Source organism: Diadema setosum, chromosome 2 (assembly GCF_964275005.1).
Source record: "Diadema setosum chromosome 2, eeDiaSeto1, whole genome shotgun sequence".
In the NCBI taxonomy this organism is placed as follows: domain Eukaryota; kingdom Metazoa; phylum Echinodermata; class Echinoidea; order Diadematoida; family Diadematidae; genus Diadema; species Diadema setosum.
In genome coordinates, this window is record NC_092686.1 from 13665153 (window position 1) to 13688678 (window position 23526).

General features: G+C 37.1%; 1 protein-coding gene across 1 annotated transcript; it reads left to right on the forward strand.

Moving 5' to 3' along the window:
• The first annotated feature begins 20830 nt into the window (after nt 1-20830).
• Nucleotides 20831-22114, forward strand: LOC140242649 (uncharacterized). Its single transcript, XM_072322408.1, has one exon. It carries the CDS (start codon nt 20831-20833, stop codon nt 22112-22114), a length of 1284 nt encoding a protein of 427 aa, XP_072178509.1.
• The last annotated feature ends 1412 nt before the right edge of the window (nt 22115-23526 follow it).

Genomic DNA, 23526 nt, shown 5'->3' on the forward strand with positions numbered 1-23526 from the left:
TAAAATTATCGACGAATTTGAAAGGGTTAAAACATTACTAAATATATTGTCAATTGAAGTGGCCGACTGATGGGAAACGCGTGTCGGTTTCGAAATAAGAGGTAAAAAGGAAGAGGATAAGAATGTCTCTAGAAATTCTCCCGAGATATTATCCGTCGTATGTTTTAACAAATCAATGTTAAAATCCCCGAATATAAAAGAGTCTGAGTTTATAAATAAAGTGTTTGTAAGCAGCTCAGTGAGATATGATAAAAAGTCTTTGTTGTTGGAATTGGGAGGTCTGTAAATAATGCCTATCACAATGTTTTTCTGACCAGGAACAGTAATCTCAATGAAAAGTGACTCAACAATGTCATTCATTTTGCTAAGCTCTTCATGGACAGTGCCTTCAAAGCAGCGTAAAACATATAAAGCGACTCCACCACCAGAGCGATCAGTTCTATGATTCGCAAAAATATTGTACCCTTCAAGCGCAAAAGACTGTTTTTACATCTTTGTGCATACAATCAGACCATTCAGTGGTTTCCTTAGGTTTCAAAGATAATCAGCCATTAAAGGGTAGAGGATTTTGGAAATTAAATTGTCATTATTTACATCATGATGCTGATTTTGTAAATATCATTAAGGATAAAATAAAGAATTTAAAGAACTGCACAAAGATGTAAAATGTTATCCTAATATATTGTGTGATACTTTAAAATGTGTAATTACTGGTATTTGTATGGAATATACATCTAGAAAAAAGAAGGAAAGAAACAGAGAGAAAAGTAGATTATTATTGGAAATAGATACAATTAAAGAACAAATTAGTAATAACAGTGATAAAGATAATACACTTATTTTGGCTTTGGAAAAATTGGAAGAGAACTTAAATAAGATATATGATTTTGAAACCAAGGGTTTAATCATTCGTTCCAGAGCTCGTTGGCTGGAGGAAGGAGAAAAAAGTTCTAAATACTTTTATAATTTAGAAAATGAATCTGGGCAGAAAAAGAATATTTTTGTTTCTATAATAGATGATGATGAAAAGGTTATATCAGACCAATCTCTTATTCTGAAAAATATTCACAAATTTTACAGTATAAATCATATTCTGTTCAAAATACTTCAGGACAAGAAGACAGATCAAATGATTTTGAAACATTTTTTTAATTCATTGGAGTCTCCCAAAGTTACTGAAGGTGAAAATTTAAATCTTGAACAGCCACTTTCAAAACAAGAGTTGTATGATGTTCTTAAGACTATGAAAACAAATAAGACCCCTGGGTATGATGGTTTGCCAGTTGAATTTTGTATTGCTTTCTGGTCTGATTTAAGTGCTTTGATGATTAATGCCTACAATTTTTCATTGCAACATGGAAAGCTTTCCCAATCTCAAAGAAATGGTATTATTACTTTACTCCCTAAAAAGGATAAAGATCCGATGTATATAAAAAATTACAGACACATTACCCTCTTAACTGTAGATTATAAAATTGTAGCCAAATGCCTTGCTAATCGTTTAAAGCGTCTTATAGGTCAACTTATTCATTCTGACCAGTTCGGCTTTCTCAAAGGCAGATTTATTGGTACCAATATTCGCCTTATTTCAGATGTTATTGAATATGCTAATGGAAATGATCTTCCAGGTTCTATTGTATTTCTTGACATTGAGAAAGCTTTTCATAGTGTCAGACATGGTTTCTTATTCCGGGCATTGAAACATTATAATTTTGGAAAAACATTTATGGATTTGATTAGAGTTATTTATTCGAATAGAATTAGTTATGTCATGAATAATGGTCATATGACTGATCGTATACACATGGAGAGGGGTATCTTTCAAGGATGCCCTATTTCTCCTTACTTATTTTTTATTTGTAATCGAAATGATGGCGTCTTCTATCCGTCAGAATAAAGATATTAAAGGATTTGATGTTGATAATCAGGAAATCAAAACGTCTCTGTTAGCTGATGATACAGTTTTTTTTTTTTGTTTTTTTTGGAGGGTTCTTCAGAATCTTGATAATTTGTTTAAGACATTAAATTGTTTTAGTGAACTTTCTGGATGTAAAATTAATATGAGTAAAACAGAAGCTGTTTGGCTCGCTGAAAAGATTTATCTAATTGGAAAATCAACTGGATGAGTGTTCGTTTTATCACAATAAGTGGAAGTTACCTTGCTTGATAAGACTTTCGCCTGATGGCTCTGCAGGCTTCTTCAGATCGAGCGTTGTGAGAAGGACTTCCCACTAGCCGACGTAGCTGGCGCACGCCGATCTGAGAGAATGGGATTGTATATTCAGGCCACACAAGAAACTCAGGAACATCCTAGTACACCCAAAAGATAAAAGAGCCATCGATGACCAAGCGGGGGTAGTTTACTGGATTCCATGTGGGAACTGTGAAAGTAGCTACATTGGAGAAACAGCCAGGAAATTCGGTACCAGGAAAAATGAACACAAACAAGAGGTGGACACAGTTAGTGCATCCTACTTCACACGAGGGAAAAGAAAGGAATCCACCTCCCACATGCACAAGTCGGCCATCAGCGATCATGTGGCCAGTGAAAACCACCACATCAACTGGAAGAAGTGTTCTATCCTAGCCAGAGACTCGGGGAAAACCTCACGCTGGATAAGGGAAGCCATTCACATTCGCAAACAACAAGGGAAAACCTTCAACCGAGACCTGGGGCAATACTCACTATCCTCAATATACGATCCCATACATTCTCTCAGATCGGCGTGCGCCAGCTACGTCGGCTAGTGGGAAGTCTTTCTCAGCAGGCTCAGCAGGCGAAAGTCTTATCAAGCAAGGTAACTTCCACTGATTGTGATAAAACGAACACTCATCCAAAAGCTGTTTGGATTGGTTCCAAAAGAGCTTGTAGGGATATTCCTGCTTCTGGGCTTGGAGTATCTTGGAAAACTACTCATTTTAATTTTTGGGAATACATTTTTCATTTGATAAAAAATTATCATTTGATCTTAATTATAAGAAAAAGTTAAAAGAAGGTGAACTTACTCTTCAATGTTGGCGTATGAGAAATCTTTCACTGATTTGGAAAATATGTGTGATAAAAACTCTTGTATTGCCACAATTTCTGTATCTTTTCTCGGTGTTAGGTATCCAATTAAATCCCTTTTGTTTTTTTCAAAGAATTGAATAAAAAATTACAGTTTTATTTGGAATGGTGGTAAGGATAGGGTGAAAAGGAAATTAATGTGTAATGATTATACGCAATGTGGTCTTTGTATGATCGATCTTTATACATATGCCCTTGCTCAAAAATGACATGGGTTAAATGCTTATTAGATAAAAATTATGACAGTGTGTGGAAGAGAACTGAACTCGCATTAAAAAAAAAGAAAAATAGATATTCATGCAAACATAGATATTTTGTGGATTCTTAATGCTCCAGAATCCATTCTGAAAACTCTTGATAACATCCAGTTAGCAGATTCCCTCCGGAATTGGTATATTTTTAGGGAAGGGGCTTTTATGGAAATCTTAGGGAAAACTTTCTCACATATTGGGATTTGTCAGTCAGTGTGGTTCAATAAAAAGATAAGATCCAAATCAAAACAATATCTGTATTATGATGAATGGTATGTAAAAAATGTACGTAATGTTTCAGATTTATTGAACCCACCTCTCCGTGGACACAAATTATTTGAAGAACTAATTTTAGACTTTGATGTTTCTCGTAAAGATAGAAGGAAATATACATTTTTGTTGAAAAGTATACCAAATTCTTGGTTTGAATCCACTAACGTAGAAAATACTGAGCTTGTTCAATCTAAAAAAAATCCCTAAGTATGCATGTTATGTATTACAAGATAAATGTACCCCAGATGACCGTTATGAATTTTGAAAAGGATATGTAACTATTCCACCAGACTTGAATTGGGAAGTGGTCCATAATGTGAACTTCAAGTGTTCAATTGATACTCGTTTACGTTCTTTTTATTTTAAAATTTTCCATAAATCTATTGCTTTAAATGAATTTTTGTTTAAGATAAAGAGAAAAGATTCGCCTAACTGTAGCTTTTGTGGGAATATTACCTGAATCAATTATTCATTTGTTTTGTGAGTGTTACGTAGTAATGCCCTTATGGAACGATTTGTTGAAAATAATTTTAAAACATGATAATGATTTTACTTTGGATAATTTCAAGAAAATGTTTCTTCAGAAAATTTTTATCTGTTTTGTTTTTGGCGTTAAAATATTTTATTTATATATGTAAATTAAAAAACATTTGCCCCAATTTTGAATCTTTTAAGTTACACTTGAAAATTAAGAAAGAAACAGAGTACTATGTATTGTGTGGCTAAGAAACGAGGTAAACTTCATCTTCACTTTAAGAAATGAAGAGTTTGTTAGCAAAAACCGATAAGTCCATATTTGCCAAATGGAGATATTTGCAATTAAATTTAAAGGTCAAGAAAAATAAAGAGAATAATAAGAAAATGTTTGCTTCTTTTGCCCATAACTTCAAAAATGTTGTTGTTGTCGTTGTTTTAAAGAACGAAAGGAGAGAGAAAGAAAATGGGGCCCTATACAAATAATTTGCCCCAGACAGCACTTAACATAAAACAAACATTATAAATCTTATAGAGATATAAACAAGAATATTAAATATATACCAAGTCTCCACGAGGGAGCTCATATTGTCTCCACGAGGGAGCTCATATTATCTCCACAAAGGAGCTCCTTAAGTCTCCACGAGGGAGCTCATATTGTCTCCATAAAGGAGCTCATTACGTCTCCACGAGGGAGCTCATTGATATTGATTAATACCTCATATTCTTCAAACAAACTCAAATAACTACACACTGCAAAAAGTCCGGTGTTGAATAGTGAACACCGAGCTGGTGTTAAATTTTCGGTGCTCATTTATGGTGTTAAATTAACACCTACGGGTGTCATTTCCAAATTTTAAACTGTTTTTTGAAGAGTTTCTTAGTAACTGCACTTCTTGTTGATATTTGATTTAAACAAGACGATCAAGAATTTTACATTAAAATACTAGATTTTTGAAAAAATGTGAAAATAAATTTACACCAAAGTAACACCAGCTGGTGTGGTCCCTTATTGAAGCTGGACGGGTGTTAAACCATTGATATTAACACCAGCAAATATCAAATCAACACCATGTGGTGTCATTTTTGAATTAACACCAGTACAGTGTCAAAATAACACCAGGTACAGTGTCAAATTAACACCACGAGGTGTCAGGTGAACACTTTTCAACACCATCACAGTGCATTTTTAACACCTGTGGGTGTGGTCCTTTATTGAAGTTTGATCGGTGTTAGATTTAACACCCGTGGTGTTAAATCTAACACCGATGTTTTTACAGTGCACAATACACGCGCGCGTGTACCGCACACTAACTCATCCACGTGCACACACTCAGACACACACACATACACCTCCAACCACGCACACACATACCAATATCATGGTTCAACCCAATGTAATATACGGTATTTAGATAGAGCACACACACAATGATATGTTTTACAAAATAGATAAGATTACTATGGCTGTATCATTATTTCGAGGGAAAAAAATACAGTGTTTATATCAAGGAGCTCTGAGCGTCACAGCAATGATTCGGGGGAAAAAAATTTTAAAAAAGTCAGAGGCGTTGATACAGGAAATATATTTTTGCAGCAAACGACGGAGAAATGTTATACATATATTCGTGGTTTCTATGATGTATGAGTATACCTGCGGGCTTCAAGCCAAGAAAAGAAAGTAAATTTTGTGCCAGAAAGTGGGAGTCATAATAATCTTCAAAATGAATTTAAACCACAAGTTTATAAGTATTAAATAGGTGCAGGGGACTCATGCGAGAGGGGATTTACAGAAATTTTGAGTTGTTCTTATTACTAAAAGAATGAAAAGTGTATCATTTATAAATAACTATAAATAAGTATATGGACGAAGGGATCCCCTGTTCTTGCTAGGGAAACGCACGCAAGGAACGTAAGACAATATATATACATGTATATGTTTTACATAATAGAGACCCATTGAGGGAGATGCCGGGATCTGCAACAGCGAGTGACTCCCAAAACCCGCTTGCTGCAGATTCCGGCACCTGGACGAGGTGGACGGAGGACTAGGAGGCCTCGACGTGACGGCTGACCAAGGTCGGGTTGATGTCGGAGGGAACCGGAGAGCGATGTCCGCTGTGAATGTCGTGAAGGTCTATTACGAGGAGGATACAAAAATGTACCTTCATATGTAGTGACCAATATATCATTTGAAAGGTATTACTTTGTACTTTATGACAGAGACCCTAACTCAAAATCTTCAAAAATGGACGTATCGGTTTTTGCAAACAAACTCTTCAAATGGAAATTTGATTTGTAAAACCCGGTAAAGATTTAAGGCGCTCGCTATGAGAGCGGGCGCTCGCTACTGAGAGAGGGCGCTCGCTATGGAGGTTTGAGGAGGTATTTTTGTGAAGCTCCGGGAAGTCTACCCCAAATTCATCGAAATAACATACAAATGAACTAGTTACATCCCGTAGTTTTGTAACCTACTATGACTACGAGAAAAGGAGAAAAAGTGCCATCGAGAGAACCATATTCGCTCCGGCAAAAACGGGAAAAAGGAAAAACCCCAGCTCGACCCACCGTGGCAACTCGGACAAACCCACGCACACAAGCTGCAGACGTCTCATCTTCACCTGTACAACAAACGGACGCCAGGCCCATACACTCCACGAACGACAGGCCTATACATACCATGGACGATAGCCCCGTACATTCTGTGGACGACTCAGCGAATTCAAATATGGCGTCATCCCCAGTTGACTGGGTAAGTCGAACTGTCTTCAACGAAACAACTAACAAAATCATTGATAAACTTGACTCTCTCAATACCAATATAGTTGCAATGAGAAGTGAATTATCTGATATGCGTGCATCATTAACGGATCTACAGGTGGCAGCTGCCGATTCTTCCGCTAGATTAACCAAAATAGAGAACGAATCTTTGCCTGAAATGAAAAAGGAGAATGTGAAAGTTGAAACTGAACTGAGAGAAAAGATCCTTGCTCTTGAGATCCACGACAGAAAAATGAACCTACTGATATATGGGGTAGAAAAAAGTCTGGAGTAACAACTATTGAAGCTGTGAGGAATGTGATAAAGGAGCTGAAATTTTCATCGGAAGAGGCCAACAACATGTTTCTGGTGAACGCCCACCGTCTTCCACGTCGACCTCCCCCGGGGGGAGAGGAAGGGCAGCGCGGACCCGACCCTATCATTGTACGATTCGGATCCATGATTGACCGTGACGCAGTACTCGGCGCTTTTCAACAAGCCCAGGTGCGAGCAACCAATCCCAGGGACCCGCGCATCCCCCGTCCGACTTTCCGCATTGTCACCGATCTTCCCACGCAACTTAAGAGACGGCGTTTCATGCTGGAGCAGACGGCCTATCAACTGCGGAAAAAAGAAAACAAATCAACACGAATTAAACTAGTTGGAGTCAAACTACAGCTCGAATGTAAGGAAAAGGGTTCCACTGCAGCTTGGCGACCAGTGAGCGAATGAATTTTTTTTTCCTTCGACATTTTGGCAAGAATAATAATGAATTCAAACAGCTATGAACAGCAGCCCATGTGCCAGATTCCTGGAAAAAATAAAACGAAATATTGATGTTGTACAGTACACTTGTAGTTGCATAAAGGTTGACAGGTGCTGCTCAGAGAAGACGCCGCTCCGCAGATACTTTTTGTAAATGGAGACGGATATCACTATCAAAATGATATGGATGTAAACAGTTAATACTGATCTAATAATGTTACGTTTTATGAGCTTGTTTCAATATTTTTTTTGCTGATATGGAGTGATATTGAACAGAGAATTGTTCGTGTTTACTAGGGGTGGTGCTTTCTTTCATGCGGGAATGTGTTGTCTTTTTGAACATGAAGCTTTGTTCTTGCATCGTTGGAAGGGACGGGTTGGTTTTCACACCTTATTCTTGATTTGGTTGCAAATACATGTATCATGTATGTATGTGCATGTGTGTGCAGGGATATTGATGTGCGTTTAATGTTTATTATAAACATACATGCATAATATGTACATGTCTAAGACATTATGGTGGTTTGTTTGAAGCATTTTCAGGGTTCACTTGGCCTGATATACATATCAGACATGAGTATGTTGGTAAAAAGCATTGGTCTGCGGGCTGCAGAGAAAACAACGTTCAATGTCACGCAGAGGTGCCACCATTACCTTGCGTCTCGTTTTGTGCATGACACCTGCTGTACAAGACATAGTGTACTGTGAAGGGATTGCACATGCTGATTGTAATTATGTTATTTACAGGTAGATATTTCATCTAAGTGGCGACAGTATTATTTGTGGTGGGTGTAATCTAGACAATGATGGATGCTGAAGTTAATAGTGATTTAAATATGTTATGAGTTTGTTTCAACTTGCTCTGCTGATACGGAGTGGTATTGAACGGAGAATTGTTCGTGTTTACCAGGGGTGATGTTTCTGTCATGCAAGAACATGCAAATGAATAGCCAGATATTCTGTAAGTTTCCTTTTTTTCTCTCTTTTAATTATGGGGCTGTGTTTTTGCAGGGTTGGCAGGGACGGTTTGGTTTTTAACACTTGTAAAAGTTCATACTGGTTGGTTTATTCATGATTGGGTTGCATACATGTACACGTGTACGTATGTATGTGCATGTGTGGGTACTGAAAAGGATGTGTTTCCATGTTTATAGAATACATGCATGCATATGTCTATGACATTATAGTAGTTTGTTTGAGGTATATTTCAGGGTTCATTTGGCCTGATATGCAAAACAGACACTAGCATTTTGGTAAAAAACATAGGTCTTCGGGCTGCAGAGGTGTAATTGAAAACTGTGTACATTCTAATTGTAAATGTGTCATGCAGAGGTGCCACCATTCCCTTGCGTCTCGTTTTGTGCTTGACACCTGCTGTACAAGTGTACTGTGAAGGGATGACACATGCTAATTGTAATTGTGTTATGCACAGGAAAATATTCATCTAAATGGCGGCGGTATTATTTGTGGTCAGTGTGATCAAGACAATAATGGATGCTAAAGTTAATAGTGATTTTAATATGTTAAGAGTTTGTTTCAATTTGTTCTGCTGATATGGAGTGGTATTGAACGGAGAATTGTTCGTGTTTACCAGGAGTGATGTTTCTGATATGCATGAACGCGCAAATGAATAGCCAGATATTCCGTTTAAGTTTCCTGTTTTGAATATGGGGCGGTGTTTTTGCATGGTTTGAAAGGACGGTTTGCTTTTGAACACATGTGAAAGTTCACACAGGTAGGTTTATTCATGATTGGGTTTCAAATATACGTATGTATGTGCATGTGTATGTAGGTACTGAAAAGGATGTGTTTCTATGTTTATAGAATACATGCATGCATTATAGGTACATGACATTATGGTGGTTTGTTTGAGGAATTTTTCAGGGTTCATTTGGCCTCATATGCAAAACAGACATTAGCATTTTGGTAAAAAGCATCGGTCTGCGGGCTGCAGAGGTGTAATTGAAAACTGTGTACATTCTAATTGTAATTGTGTCACGCAGAGGTGCCACCATTCCCTTTGCGTCTCGTTTTGTGCATGACACCTGCTGTACAAGACTTAGTGTACTGTGAAGGGATGACACATGATAATTGTAATTATGCTATGCACAGGAAAATATTTCATCAAAATGGCGGCGGTATTATTTGTGGTCAATGTGATCAAGCCAATAATGGATGCTTAAGTTAATAGTGATTTTAATATGTTAAGAGTTTGTTTCAATTTCCTCTGCTGATATGGAGTGGTATTGAACGGAAAATTGTTCGTGTTTACCAGGGGTGATGTTTCCGTCATGCATGAAAGTGCAAATGAATAGCCAGATATTCCGTAAGTTTCCTTTTGTTTTTGAATATGGCGCATTGTTTTTGAACGGTTTCAAAGGACAGTTGGGTTTTTAGCACTAAACTCTTGTGAAAGTTCACACAGGTTGGTCTATTCATGATTGGATTGCAAATATATACGTATCTACATGTGTGTGCATGTGTGGGTATGGACAAGGATGTGTTTCTATGTTTATTTCTATGTTTATAAAACACACGCACGCATAATGTACATGTATGTGACATTATTGTAGTTTGTTTGAAGTATTCTCAGGGTTCACTTGGCCTGATATGCATAAAAACAGGCATGAGTATGTCGGTAAAAAGCATATATCTGCGGGATGCAGAGGTGTATTTGAAAACTGTGTACATGTACATTCTATGTAATTGTGTCACGCAGAGGTGCCATCATTCCCCTGCGTCTCGGTTTGTGCATGACACCTGTTATACAAGTGTACTGTGAAGGGATGACACATGCTAATTGCAATTGTGTCACGCAGAGGTAGATATTTCTTTTAAATGGAGGTGGATATCACTTGGGGTCAGTGTAATCAAGACAATATGGATGCTAAAGTTAATAGTGATTCTAATATTATGTTAAGAGTTAGTTTCAGTTTGCTTTGCTGATATGCAGTGGTATTGAACAGAGAATTGTTCGTGTTTACCAAGGGTGATGTTTTTTGACATGCATGAACGTGCAAATGAATAGGCAGATATTCCACATGTTTTCCGTTTGAATATGGGGCTATGTTTTTGCATCGTGGAAAGGGATAGGTTGGTTTTCAACACCTGTGAATGTTCACACAGGTTGGTTTATTCATGACTGGGTTGCAAAAGTGTATATCATACATGTATGTGCATGTGTGTGTATGGATATGGATGTGTGATTATATATTATACGTCTATACATACATGTATGCATAATACATGTTTATGACATTATATGGTAGTTTTGTTTGAAGTATTTTCAGGGTTCCCTCGACCCGAGATGCATGACAGACACGAATACGTTTTTACGAGGCATACGCGGGCTACAGGGGTGTACTAGTATTTGAAAGCAGTGTGTACATGCTAATTTTAATTGTTTCAGGCAGAGGTGCCACCATTTCGTGGCATCTTGGTTTGCAAACATTTTTCTAAGTACTCTGGGGGTAGGTGTTCCCATGGAGCTTCTTTTTGGGTTTTGGGTTTAGTTTATTTTTAATTGTTGTTGAGGGGTCGCTTGAGACTCTTCGGGTAAGCAACCGAGTTTTGGTTAGCACGCCCTCTCCCGTGTGTGTTTTGCTATTTGTCTTTTGTAGTCTATTGTGTGTTATTCATTTGAAAACTACTTCCACAGGTTGTCCTTTTGCACGTTTTCTGAAAGTATATTTACCTAATGCAGGATAATGTAACATTTATTTCGATGAATTGTCGTGGCCTAGCGAATAGCCAAAAAAGGCAAGATGTTTTGTCGTATCTGAAGTCAAAAAAGTATGATGTTTGTTGTATTCAAGACACTCATTTTATACCGAGCACTGAGGCAGAAATCCGTAAGGAATGGAAAGGTGAATGTTTTCTTTCATGTAATACCTCAAATTCAAGAGGTGTCGCCATATTATTCAAAGACACAATCCCAGTAAAAGTTAATAGAGTTCAGATAGATAAAACAGGAAACTTTGTGATATTAGATTTGAAATTATATGAATATAATCTGACATTTATATCTTTATATGGTCCGAATACTGATAAACCTGATTTTTTTGTTGACCTTCAAAAGATCATATTAGAATTCGAAAACCCACATACTATCCTTTGTGGTGATTGGAACTTAGTTCAGGATACAACCCTCGATACATATAATTATGTACATGTAAATAACCCTAGGGCCAAAAAACAATTAGACACAATGAAAAATGATTTAAGTTTATGTGATCCATGGAGAATATGTAATCCGGATGAAAGATGTTATACGTGGCGGCAACAAAATCCCTTTAAGCAAAGTAGATTAGATTTCTTTTTAATATCCTCCGAATTGCTCTCTTTAGTTAGTAACACTGATATTTCTTCAGGTTACCGTACTGACCATGCTAAAGTTTCTCTTAGTTTAAATCTTAATGAGTTTAAACGGGGACCAGGGTTTTGGAAATTTAATAATATCTTATTGAAAGATGAAATATATGTTCAGAAAATTAAACAAATTATAAAAGATACAATTATATTTTATGCAAAGGGAAATGTCCAGTTTGATCACAATGACAACGTAATTGGTGAATGTCAGCTGACTGTTAATGATCAGTTATTTTTTGAGACTTTAATGATGATAATACGTGGGGAAACTATTTCTTACGCTTCTTATATTAAAAAGCAAAATATTGATAGAGAAAAGGAATTGGAGAAAAATATAGAAGATTTAGAAGAAAAATTATTATTGTGTAATGATAAAAGTGAAATATTAGATGAAATAAATAAACAGAAAGAAGAATTTGAAATATTACGCTCAAAAGAAAATGAAAGAATCGCAATGAGAAGCAGGATTAAGTGGATGGAATTAGGAGAGAAGCCCTCAAAGTATTTCTTAACCTTGGAAAAACAAAATAATGTTAATAGACAAATTCGTCAACTTTTTTGTGAAAATGATATTATTATGAATCAGTGCGATATACAGAAAGAAGTGTTTAAGTTTTATTCCTGTTTGTATGAAGAAAAAGAAACCACAGATGTAGATTTAGACTTATTATTGTCATCTTCTGACATACCAAAATTATCACAACAAATGTCGTTATCATTAGAAGGTCCCTTAAATGAAGAAGAGGTATACTCTGTGTTAAAAAATATGAAATGTAATAAATCTCCCGGATTAGACGGTTTTACCGTGGAGTTTTATCGTGTTTTTTGGAAGGAAATAAAATCTTTTTTGTTGAATTCCTTAAATTATGCTTATTTTTCAGGACAAATGTCGGCAGCACAAAAAATGGGAGTAATCACATTAATTCCAAAAGTAAATCAACCCCGACAGTTTCTGAAGAATTGGCGTCCAATTTCTTTATTGAATGTAATATATAAACTGGCATCTGGTTGCATAGCAAACAGATTTAAGAAATTTTTATCATATTTGATACATGGAAATCAAACCGGATTTTTGGAAGGTCGATACATTGATGAAAATATTCGTTTACTGTATGATATACTTTTATATACAGAGTTACATGATATAAAAGGTTTGTTACTCTTAATTGACTTCGAAAAGGCTTTTGATTCTGTGTCTCATAAGTTTCTTTTTAAAGTTTTAGATTTTTTCAACTTTGGCCAATCTATGAAAAAATGGGTTCAGTTGTTTTACAACAATGCTACTTCCAGTGTTTTAGTGAACGGTTATTTTACAGATAGATTCAAAATAGAACAGGGCTGTCGACAAGGAGATCCTTTGTCACCCTACCTTTTTCTGTTGGTCAGTGAAATTCTTGGAATTATGATTAGGCACACGAATTCTGTGGTTGGGTTGCAAATTAATGAAAAAAATTTTAAAGTATTACAATATGCAGATGATACACTTTTAACACTTAACGGATCAGATCAAGATCTAAAAGATGCTCTTGAGATTTTTGATACTTTTGCTAACATATCGAATTTAAGAATTAACCCCAGAAAGACTAAAATAATATGGATAGGAAAGAATCGGAATTGTACAATTAAATTATTGGAAGATTGTAATTTTGACTGGATTTTTCAGGGTAGGTAGTTTAGGTACCTGGGAATAGAATTTTCAGTTAAATTATATGAAATGGTTGAACAAAATTATTGTGAAAAAAATGAAAGATATTACAAACACAATGACCTCTTGGTCTAAACGATCACTTACTGTTTTAGGAAGAATTGCTGTAGTTAAATCATTATTGATGTCAAAATTAAATTATTTGTTGTTATCACTTCCTGAACCAAATTTTAAAACATTGACAGATATAAATCGTTGTTTTTATTCGTTCATATGGGAAAATAAACCCGATAAAATAAATAGAAATCAAATGTGCCAGCTATATTGTCATGGTGGTACTAAAATGATTGATGTTTTCATGCATGCTAAATCTCTTAAAATATCCTGGATCAGAAGGTTTATTTGTGATCCGCAGACTGAAAATTATACGTTCCACATGTTCCGTTCCTTTTTGCCCCAACCAGTATCGTTTCATTTATTTATGGGGTCACTGTACTACAAAAAACTTGCCAATGTAATGTCTAATGATTTTTGGAAAGAGGTACTTCTGGCTTTTTCAGAATTTCTACAAATTAATACAAATGATACTCTTTGGAATAATCCTTTGATTAAAATGAATAATAATACTGTATATTTTAAATCTTGGTGTGAAAAAGGTGTACGTTTTATAAATGACTTGTTAGATAATGATGGAAAATTTCTTTCATATTTTGAATTTCAGAGGAAGTTTGGTATACAAACTAACTTTCTCCAGCACGGTGGACTGTGTAGTTCTATCCAATCATTTGCAAAAAACTGCATGTCGAAAATAGCAGACCCTTTTATTCCTCATGGTTTAAATGTAATACTGAAACATAAGAAAGGTTGTTCTGATATTTATCAAACGTTGTTAAGACACACGTCAAAACATTGTAACAGTTTTGTTAAGTGGAGTAGTATGTTGGATCTTGATGATGAAACATGGTCATTATACTGTTTAATTCCCTTTGAATCAACTATTGATATTAATATGAGGTGGTTTCAATTTAAGATTTTCAATAGAATATTATATATGAAAGACGCTCTTTTAAAGGGGATGGCTAGTAACTGATCAGTGGGAATCAGTGGGAATGCTGAGGGATGATTGTTCCAATCCTTGTGGGATTCATTTAAGAGTACATTGTATATCTATTCTTGTGTGAAAATTATTTGCTTCAGAATGGTCTCATATTCAAGTAATGTGCAGTTTAATGCTTCCACGTAAGCTTCCCTGGTCAGTGACGGGGCATTAATCTGCACATTACTTGAATACGAGACCGTTCTGAAGCAAATAATTTTCACACAACAGTAGATATATAATGTACTCTTAAATGAATCCCACAAGGATTGGAACAATCATTCCTCAGCATTCCCACTGATTCCCACTGATCGGTTACTAGCCATCCCCTTTAAAATTTGGTTTTGTAACAGATAAAAAGTGTACGTTTTGTAATGACAGTGAGGAAACCATAATGCATATATTCTGTTCATGTCCTTATTCAAATAATATATGGAATAAGTTTGAGCGATGGTTACTTTTGAAGATAGATAAACAAATTGTATTTACAAACCAACACAAGTTATTCGGATTCTATGGTCTCAACAACAGTGCATTAAACTGTATGATGATTGTTATAAGAAGAGAAATTTTTTTCAGCGAAATTAAAAAAGACCGTTCCGTCATTCGAACATATAATATCTGAGATAAAATGTTATTTTGAGATGGAAAAATGTATAAGTCAAATAAATAGTAGAGAAAAAAATTTTGTGAAAAAATGGGCTTTATTTATTAAGTGCTTTTGAATATTAAAATTACATGATATTCATAGTGTTTTCAGGGTTATTTCTGCCAATAAAATAAAAGAATGATATAAGTTATATGTTGTAAAAAAAGTTAAAGAAATTTTGTTATTATATGTACAAGTGCAGTAGGCCACTGTTTGTCGATAACCAAATTATTATTCTGTTTTGTATTTAAAAAAATTATTTGTAAATGTGACTTTCTGAATATGTGTATGAATAAAACACCCTGTGGAAGGGAAAAAAAAAAGATTTAACATAGACTGTATTTGTTAGGGTAGAACCGGCAAGATGTTATATTGGTAACTACCACAATGATTTGTTTATTGAACAAAATGATACTACGTTTTATGTCTTATTGATGATCTTATTTTTATTGTTATTTATATTTTTTGTTCCATATGTTCATAATTATTGTGTAATTTGTAATGTTTGTAATCATGAAAATCAATAAAACATACAAATACACACACACAAAAAGCGCATGTCAAGTTGTTGAGGGAATCAGAGTTTCAAAAAAAAAAAACGCCTTCAACGTTTTCCTTCAGACGATATCGTGATCAAGGGGAGGCGAGACAGTTTTCACCGCTTGACAATAGAAGGCATGCTCCTAGCGACCTCCGCGATGTTCATTCAAGCTTAGCGCGTGCAGCGGTGTACGCACGACCAATCGGTAATCAGGATATCACGCACTGACCAATAAGATCACTTCCTCGTTGCTAGGGGCGGAGTCTAGCTGCGGCGCTAAATCCAAATCTTCGGACACGTGTCTGTTACATTGAAAGTCGGAAAATCATGGCCCAGAAAAACACCGATGAATTGCCTTTCCTTTGATCATTCAGCTTCAAAATTTCGGCAGATGATAGACAAAACATTAGACTACAAAATCATGCCAAAAACAGAAATCCGATTGATATGACCAATTTTTGATGATGTGACTTCAAACTCCTTTTGTTGTAGCGGGTCACAATTATACTGATCCACTGTAAACACTGGGGGATTTGATCTCTAAACCTGTACATGCCTTGCTGTGGAAAAAGAAAGAACCATTATTAGAAAGGTTTCACTTTAATTTGTCAAAATGATATAGACGAACACAAGACATCAATATCACTGAGGTGGTCAGTTGGTTAAGGTTTTGTCGAAAACATTACCCTATAATAACGTGTTGAAGTTCTAGTTTTAGAATACTGGAAGTCAATTATTGTGAATATTCATGTCCTATGCACAAATATCCGTCTTTGTTATTATTGCATGATCATGGTAATCACGAATGTCACTTAATTGGTCAGTTCGATTCCATAGTACGGGACATAAAGTGCCTGTTTTCTTCGAAAATCTTTCTGTGTGTGTGTGTGTTTTATGTATAAAAATATACTAGCAAAATGTTAAAACCACGATGAAAGCGGAGATTCTAGATGCGGGTCCCGCACACAAAATTACGATGTCGATACGTTTTACAATGAAGATGAGACACAAGGCGAAGTATTTTTTAGTAATGCCAACGGATGTAAATTTCCAAAATTTGGGTCAGGTAAATGTGACTGTTCTTTTTTTGTGTGTGTGCGTCTTTTTTTCTGTACAAATACGTTGAAAGTGAAATGAGGCTTTTCGTCTTTTGAAGTAAACGATAAGAATTACATACGTTTTCCGAAACTCTGGCATAATACGTGTGTCAAGGCCGTGGTCGGATAATTGACACAAGGATGAAAGTTAATCGAAAACAAGTTTGATCAAGCTTTTAACAGGAATTAACTTCCACAGAAGGAAAAATAAATGATTAAAAGCTTAGAATAAGAATTCGGGATTTACTAATCATATTAATATTTACTTGCAAATATGCAAGTTGTGCCCAGTCTAGGTGTGCTCAAACTTTTTTTTCCTTTTGTTTTGTTAATCGTAATTTAAATTCCAAATTATGAAGTCCAAATGCAGGCTGATTTGTTTTGATTTATGCAAGGAGGTGAGTCACCTCCTTAATTTACGACAATATCGGGAATAGTGTGTAATCGGCATTTATTGCATTCCTCTATTGTGGCATTATCATTACTCTTTCTAGTACTGCCAATACACGGAGCAAATTCAATATACACTCGCCAAAAAAAGGTAAGTAAAAACTTTTTCAAGTTCATATTTTTCATAGTAGATTTTGATGAAAATCAATATATTATATATCATACTAAGGTAACTTGATTGGCTATTGATCTAGTAGGTCAATATAAAGGAATATTTCACGCATGAGTTAACATATTTTTTTAGTTCTGCAAGGCACAAAAGTACAAATTGCAAAAATTGACATGTGCTCTTTATTTGCAAATGCCCTTCAAACTAACAATGGTAACAAAAGACCAGTTTAACTCAATAAAAAAAAAACACGAATTAAATAGCAAAAATAGGCTTTTTACTGTCTTTCTCTTTATAACCTGAAACAAAATCTAAGTGGGAAATTAAAGGGGGAAAATACGAATTTTCTGTCTACTCAAACTTCAAATGACATAGGGAGTAAGGGCACAATGATGATGAAATGAACAGAATATTTTTATTTCATTCATTGATTTAGTAATGTAAGAGCTCATGAGAAAATCAAAGTACCAAATATTATTCATAATTTTCCTAATTTGAGCAATCCAATCAAATTCCAACCATTTTTTTCTTTTTAGATATTGATTCCTCTTCATTTCATTTGAATTTGGATTTGACAGAAGATTTTTCATTCTCCATTATTTTTAGCCTTTGTTGATCTTTTGGGCTTCAAAGATGGTATATAGATCAAAGGTTTATTTTTTCAACCTAATCAATGTTTTCTATTGTGTTAAATTCATCGTTTGTTCTTAATGTTACATGAAAAAAAAGGCACTTACATGAATGACAACTTGTTAATTTTTTTTTCAATTTTTAGTTTTGTGCCTTGAGAGAGATTAACACAAAGGTGTCCATTCCTGCACAAAGTTTTTTTTTCTTTTTATTGACCTACCTATTAAATTACCTTCCATATGGTATAGAGTACATTAACTTTTATTCAAATATTCCATGAGAAATATAAACTTGAAAAAAAATGTTTACTTTCTTTTATTTTTTTTTTGTGTGTGTGAGTGTATATATACTGTAGCGAAAACGGGAACCTTGTCACTAATATGCCGACCGAGCCGACTGTCCGTTTGATCGAAATATACGATCACTCTATAAAGAGGATGAAACCTTTAGTCTTCCACCATTCTTCGCACGTCACCAGTTTACAACTTGCAATTCACATCATCTGACTCAAAGGCACTTTCTCACTCTCATATCTATCTCATCCAACACACTGACATGTGAGTTCTCTCTATCACTCCCGACGTCGTTTCTAGAGTGCGTCGTTCTTTGACGTCATTCAGAAAGTACGTGGTTTCCCGACGTCCCCCCCCCCCCCCCTTGTACTTCGTCGTTCTGCACCTTAGTTCAGAAGTTCGTCATCCTCCGACGTTCGTTCTGGAAGTACGTCGTTCGTACTTATCATGTCCAAAGTACTGTACTTCGTTCTCCGACGTCTGATCTTGAAGTACGTCTGACGTACTTGTCCTTTCCAAAGTACTGTACTTCGTTCTGCGACGTCCGTTCTGGAAGAACCTCAGTTATCCCACGTTACAGCAAAGCCCGCTCGAGAATGCTCGCAGAGGCTGCTGGACGAGTTGTCTTCTAGTGCAGAACCACCGGTTACCATCCTAGTCTCTATCGGCATTCAGCGCTCATTCCAACCAGGGAGGTGCTAGAGAATGAGAGGCAACTAAGATCCAGTTTACAAGGCGAGGCTCGGCCGCGGCCGAGCCCTCGTTCATTTCAGTGTAAACGCGCAAAAGGCCAAATGCGAGGCCAAAATTGGCCGCGCATTTGGCCACGCTCTAGAGGTGGTCTCTTCTTGGTGTAAACGCAAACTGGGCCAAATGCGCGGCCAATTTTAGTCTGCTTTCCAGACCCTCTGCCCGTACTATTTCGCTATTCACGATATTAACCCCCTCAACGTCGAAAACTAGTATAGCTTAAGGTAGTTTTGTCCTGCAAAGGATTTTTCCTTCGGCAAAGGCCTTTGCCCGAACGGCGACTTCGTCGCCACGGAATCCAGTTGGCAAAGGGTCTGAAAACCAGGCTATACCAAATTGCGTTTGTTTACAAGCAGAGCGCCACCACGACAAAATATTGAAAGGTTTGAATTAAAAGCGCGGCCGAGCCCGGCAGTGTAAACGGACAAAATTTCGGCCCCGCAATTGAGGCTGGGCTCGGCCGCGGTTTGGCCGCGGCTCGGCCCAGCCCCGCACTGTAAACGAGGTCATAAGCTCTCCTTTGAAGTCATGCGCGGCACCGCCGAGAAGTCGTGCGTTCAACTACAGGTGTTACCCATGTGCTTTGACAAAAGAGAGCATCAATAATCGGGACTAGCGCTCTCACATCTAGAAATATTTGCTCCTACTGCAATTCGCTCTCTCTTTCAATGTGATGGCAACAATGAATTTGTGTACCTTGAATTGGAGCAGCGAATCAAAATGCATTGTAAAACTCACAATTTTAACAGCAAATAGTTTAAAAACACGCTGGAACACGTTTTAACGGAGTACTTTATTTGAAAGATCAAAATATCTCTTATTAAAAGATAGAAAAATTAACATGCGGAAATGTGCGCATTCTAGAAAAAATTAGGTTTTTTTTTAAGAGGGCCTAATTTTCATTTCCTTTCGATTTGCGAATTACGAAGAAACTAGAAATACATATTAATAATATTGAATTCTTTCCAAAACTATTCTAAATCAATTCGAGTATTTCATATAAAATTTTGCGGTGAAATAAAGCGTGTAATTCAACGAAAGGTGAACTGCGTTCTTCGTCTCCGAACTTCGTCTTGCAACTAGAGCGGTGCCGAGCATGACTTAAAAGAGTGATGGAATGCTAGACATCCCATTGTAACGCCTTGAACCCAAACATGTGTTTGCATGAATTACGAAAAGTTGCCGCTCCATCTCCGTAACATCTCTCTGTTCCAACCAATACTTATCTTTAGGGCGGACGTCCACTTGGGCGCGGACAAGCCCCGGAAGGGTTGCGGAAGCAAATTTTGTCATTTCGGCATCCTGTCCGCGACAGACGCGGAATAACTTTGTGAATCGGCTTGTCCTGGGACATTCCTAGGACTGTCCGCGGACTGTCCGCGGACAGTCCTAGGAGTCACTCCGGAAGAGCGCGAAATACCTCGGAATATGCTAATCGTAGACGGGCAGCGCGGAAACATCTAGGATTACACTAGGAATGAACGCGGACAATCAGGATGCCTTCCGGACAACATAAGTTAGACATGCGGACAGACTGCGGACAATACCAGGAAATGGAAAGGTATAAATTTGGCGCTGACTTTGAATTTTCCTCATTTGACAGCTAGCCGTCATGGAGATCGCACCAGTCGGAATTCAACTTGCGTTACTGCTTCAGATGCAAGCTGAGAGAGATGCTCAGCTAGCACTTGTCCTGGCCCTCAAGGGAAGGAGAAGGAGACGTCACAGATGGTGGGTAAAACCATGGTTGACAGTAGAAAGGAGACTTCAGTATGACCAGTATGAGACACTCATGCAAGAACTTAGAGTCGAAGACGTACGTTCTTTTAAGAGGTACCTGCGTGTGACACCAGACATGTTTGACGAGATTCTTCAGCGCGTGACCCCCAGGATCCAGAAAAAGAACACTAGATTTAGAAGCGCTATCCCTGCAGGTCTCAAGCCAGCCGTGACTCTCCGATACCTTGCCACTGGTGATACTTACACATCCATAGCGTGTGACTTCCGTACGGCATCGGAAACCATATGCCACTTCATCCCGAAGGTATGCGATGCTATCGCTGATGAATACAAGGAAGAGGTGTTGTCTTGTCCTCTCACTCCTGAGGGCTGGCTTGAAGTCGCAGATCAGTTTGAGAGAAAGTGGAACATTCCTCATGCCGTAGGAGCTTTAGACGGGAAGCATATAGCAATCAAAAAGCCGGCGAACTCCGGGAGCCTTTACCACAGTTATAAAGGCTTCTTCAGCATCATTCTCATGGCGCTGGTTGATGGTGATTATAAGTTCCTCTGGTGCGATGTGGGGGGACTAGGTCACCAGTCCGATGCTCAGATTTTCAACAATTCTGAGTTAAAAGACTGCATAGAAGACAACACAATCGGTTTCCCAGCTGCGTCACCACTGCCCAACGACGACAGGCCAATGCCTTATTTCGTACTGGCGGATGATGCTTTTCCCATGAGGCCAACACTTATGAAGCCCTACAGGCGGTCTAATCTCACTCATCGACAAAAGGTCTTCAACTACCGGCTCTCCCGTGGCCGACGAATCGTGGAGAACGCATTTGGCATCCTAGCGTCTCGTTGGCAATGCTTGTCAAAGACAATGCTTCAAACGCCTAAGGTGGTGAAGACCGTGGTCACAGCTTCCATTTGCCTGCACAACCTCATCAGAATGAGGTACCCTGCTCTGGACCGTGGCAAGATGGATACAGAGGATGACACTCACAACGTTGTTCCGGGGGCATGGAGGGATGAAGTGCACATGGACGATGTTGACCAAGCGGTAGGACGAGGGAACATTGACACTGTCGCGGGGAAGCAACAAAGGGAGTACCTGAGCATGTATTTTTGCAGCGCGACGGGTTTAGTGCCGTGGCAGGATAAGATGATCTAGAGACCCACATTCAGCAGGAACATGCTTTCACGGACTCTCTGATATTGTACTTTCTTTCTCGTCACGTATTTGGAAGTCTTAGTCAGGCATACTGATACTCTGTTGGTATGATATTGCCTAAGTTGAGCGAGGGTATTCATAAATGATGAAAGTATCTTGTCTGCATTGTTTCATAATATTCTTTTTGCAGGTTTCCTCATTACTGGTTTTACACTTCTGTCAATGGGGGTGGGGTGTCATCTTTCGAAAAAAAAATACTCTGTGAAAATGGAGTTCCTCATGACTCATGAAATTATGAGATCGTCATCCCCAATTCCACATTGGGTTCTGCAGATATTGTGTAACTTGCATTGATAATAAGATAATTTTCTGTAATACTTCTTGAGTGTGATCATCTAGGGCTTAATATGAGCCATACACTTCACTCCTTAGTAATTCCATTGCATCTGTAATATTTATCCCGTTTAATGATACTCGAACATTTCTAGCTTGTTCAAGTATTGGATTAACTCGTACGATGATTTCGTCACTCCGTTAGCAGAGCATCACCAGGGTGTATTCATTGATGTTTTGCTTTGTTTTGTTAAATAATAAATATTTTGTGATATTATGACACGTATACACTCTTTGTAGTTAATGTTTCTTGATAGTTCCAAATGAGGAGTCACCCTCCTTCTTTCTCTCCCATTTTTCTCACCTTCCATTATCGCTATCCCTTTCTTCTTTGTTTTCTTTCGTAGCATCACTTGTGTACATGAACATGTCTGTTTTTGCTGTGTGAAATGATCTGTTTTTGTTGAAGTTGGTGTGTTGATAGTTTGTTGAAACTGCTGATTGATTTCTTGGTGCATTTGATGAGGCTCCAATGTAAAGCTCGGCCTACTGGGGATCTTCTTGTATGGTACTTTGATTTTTTTTTCTTCTTTTCACTATTATCTCTGTTCTCTGTCACTATGATTTCTTATAATATACCTTTTATGTGTAAAATCAGCCATGAATAATGATGAACCATGGGTATATTTTCGAAAGTGATTTAGTCAATAACATCTATCACACAGAAAAAAAAAATATGATGAAAAGAAATAGCATTCATTATTACAACTAAGTCGCAAGTTCAAAGCATTCACCTAATATACAGCACAGTCTTGTCTAAAATGTTCACATGTCCATATCTGTTTTGCCACAAAATAGTTCTACATGTTCTTGAGTCGTTGAAAATAAACAGCACTCCTTTATACACATAGCATTACTCCAACTTGCTCATCAGTCACTGAAATTACACCAGAATTATGTGGACACAATATGGGAGACCTCCGTTCTTTATTTCAAGTCATTTATTACATGAGCTTTTTCTTTGATGAAAAAAACAACAACGAAAGAATAATACAGTCATACAGTCATCTTAAAAGAAC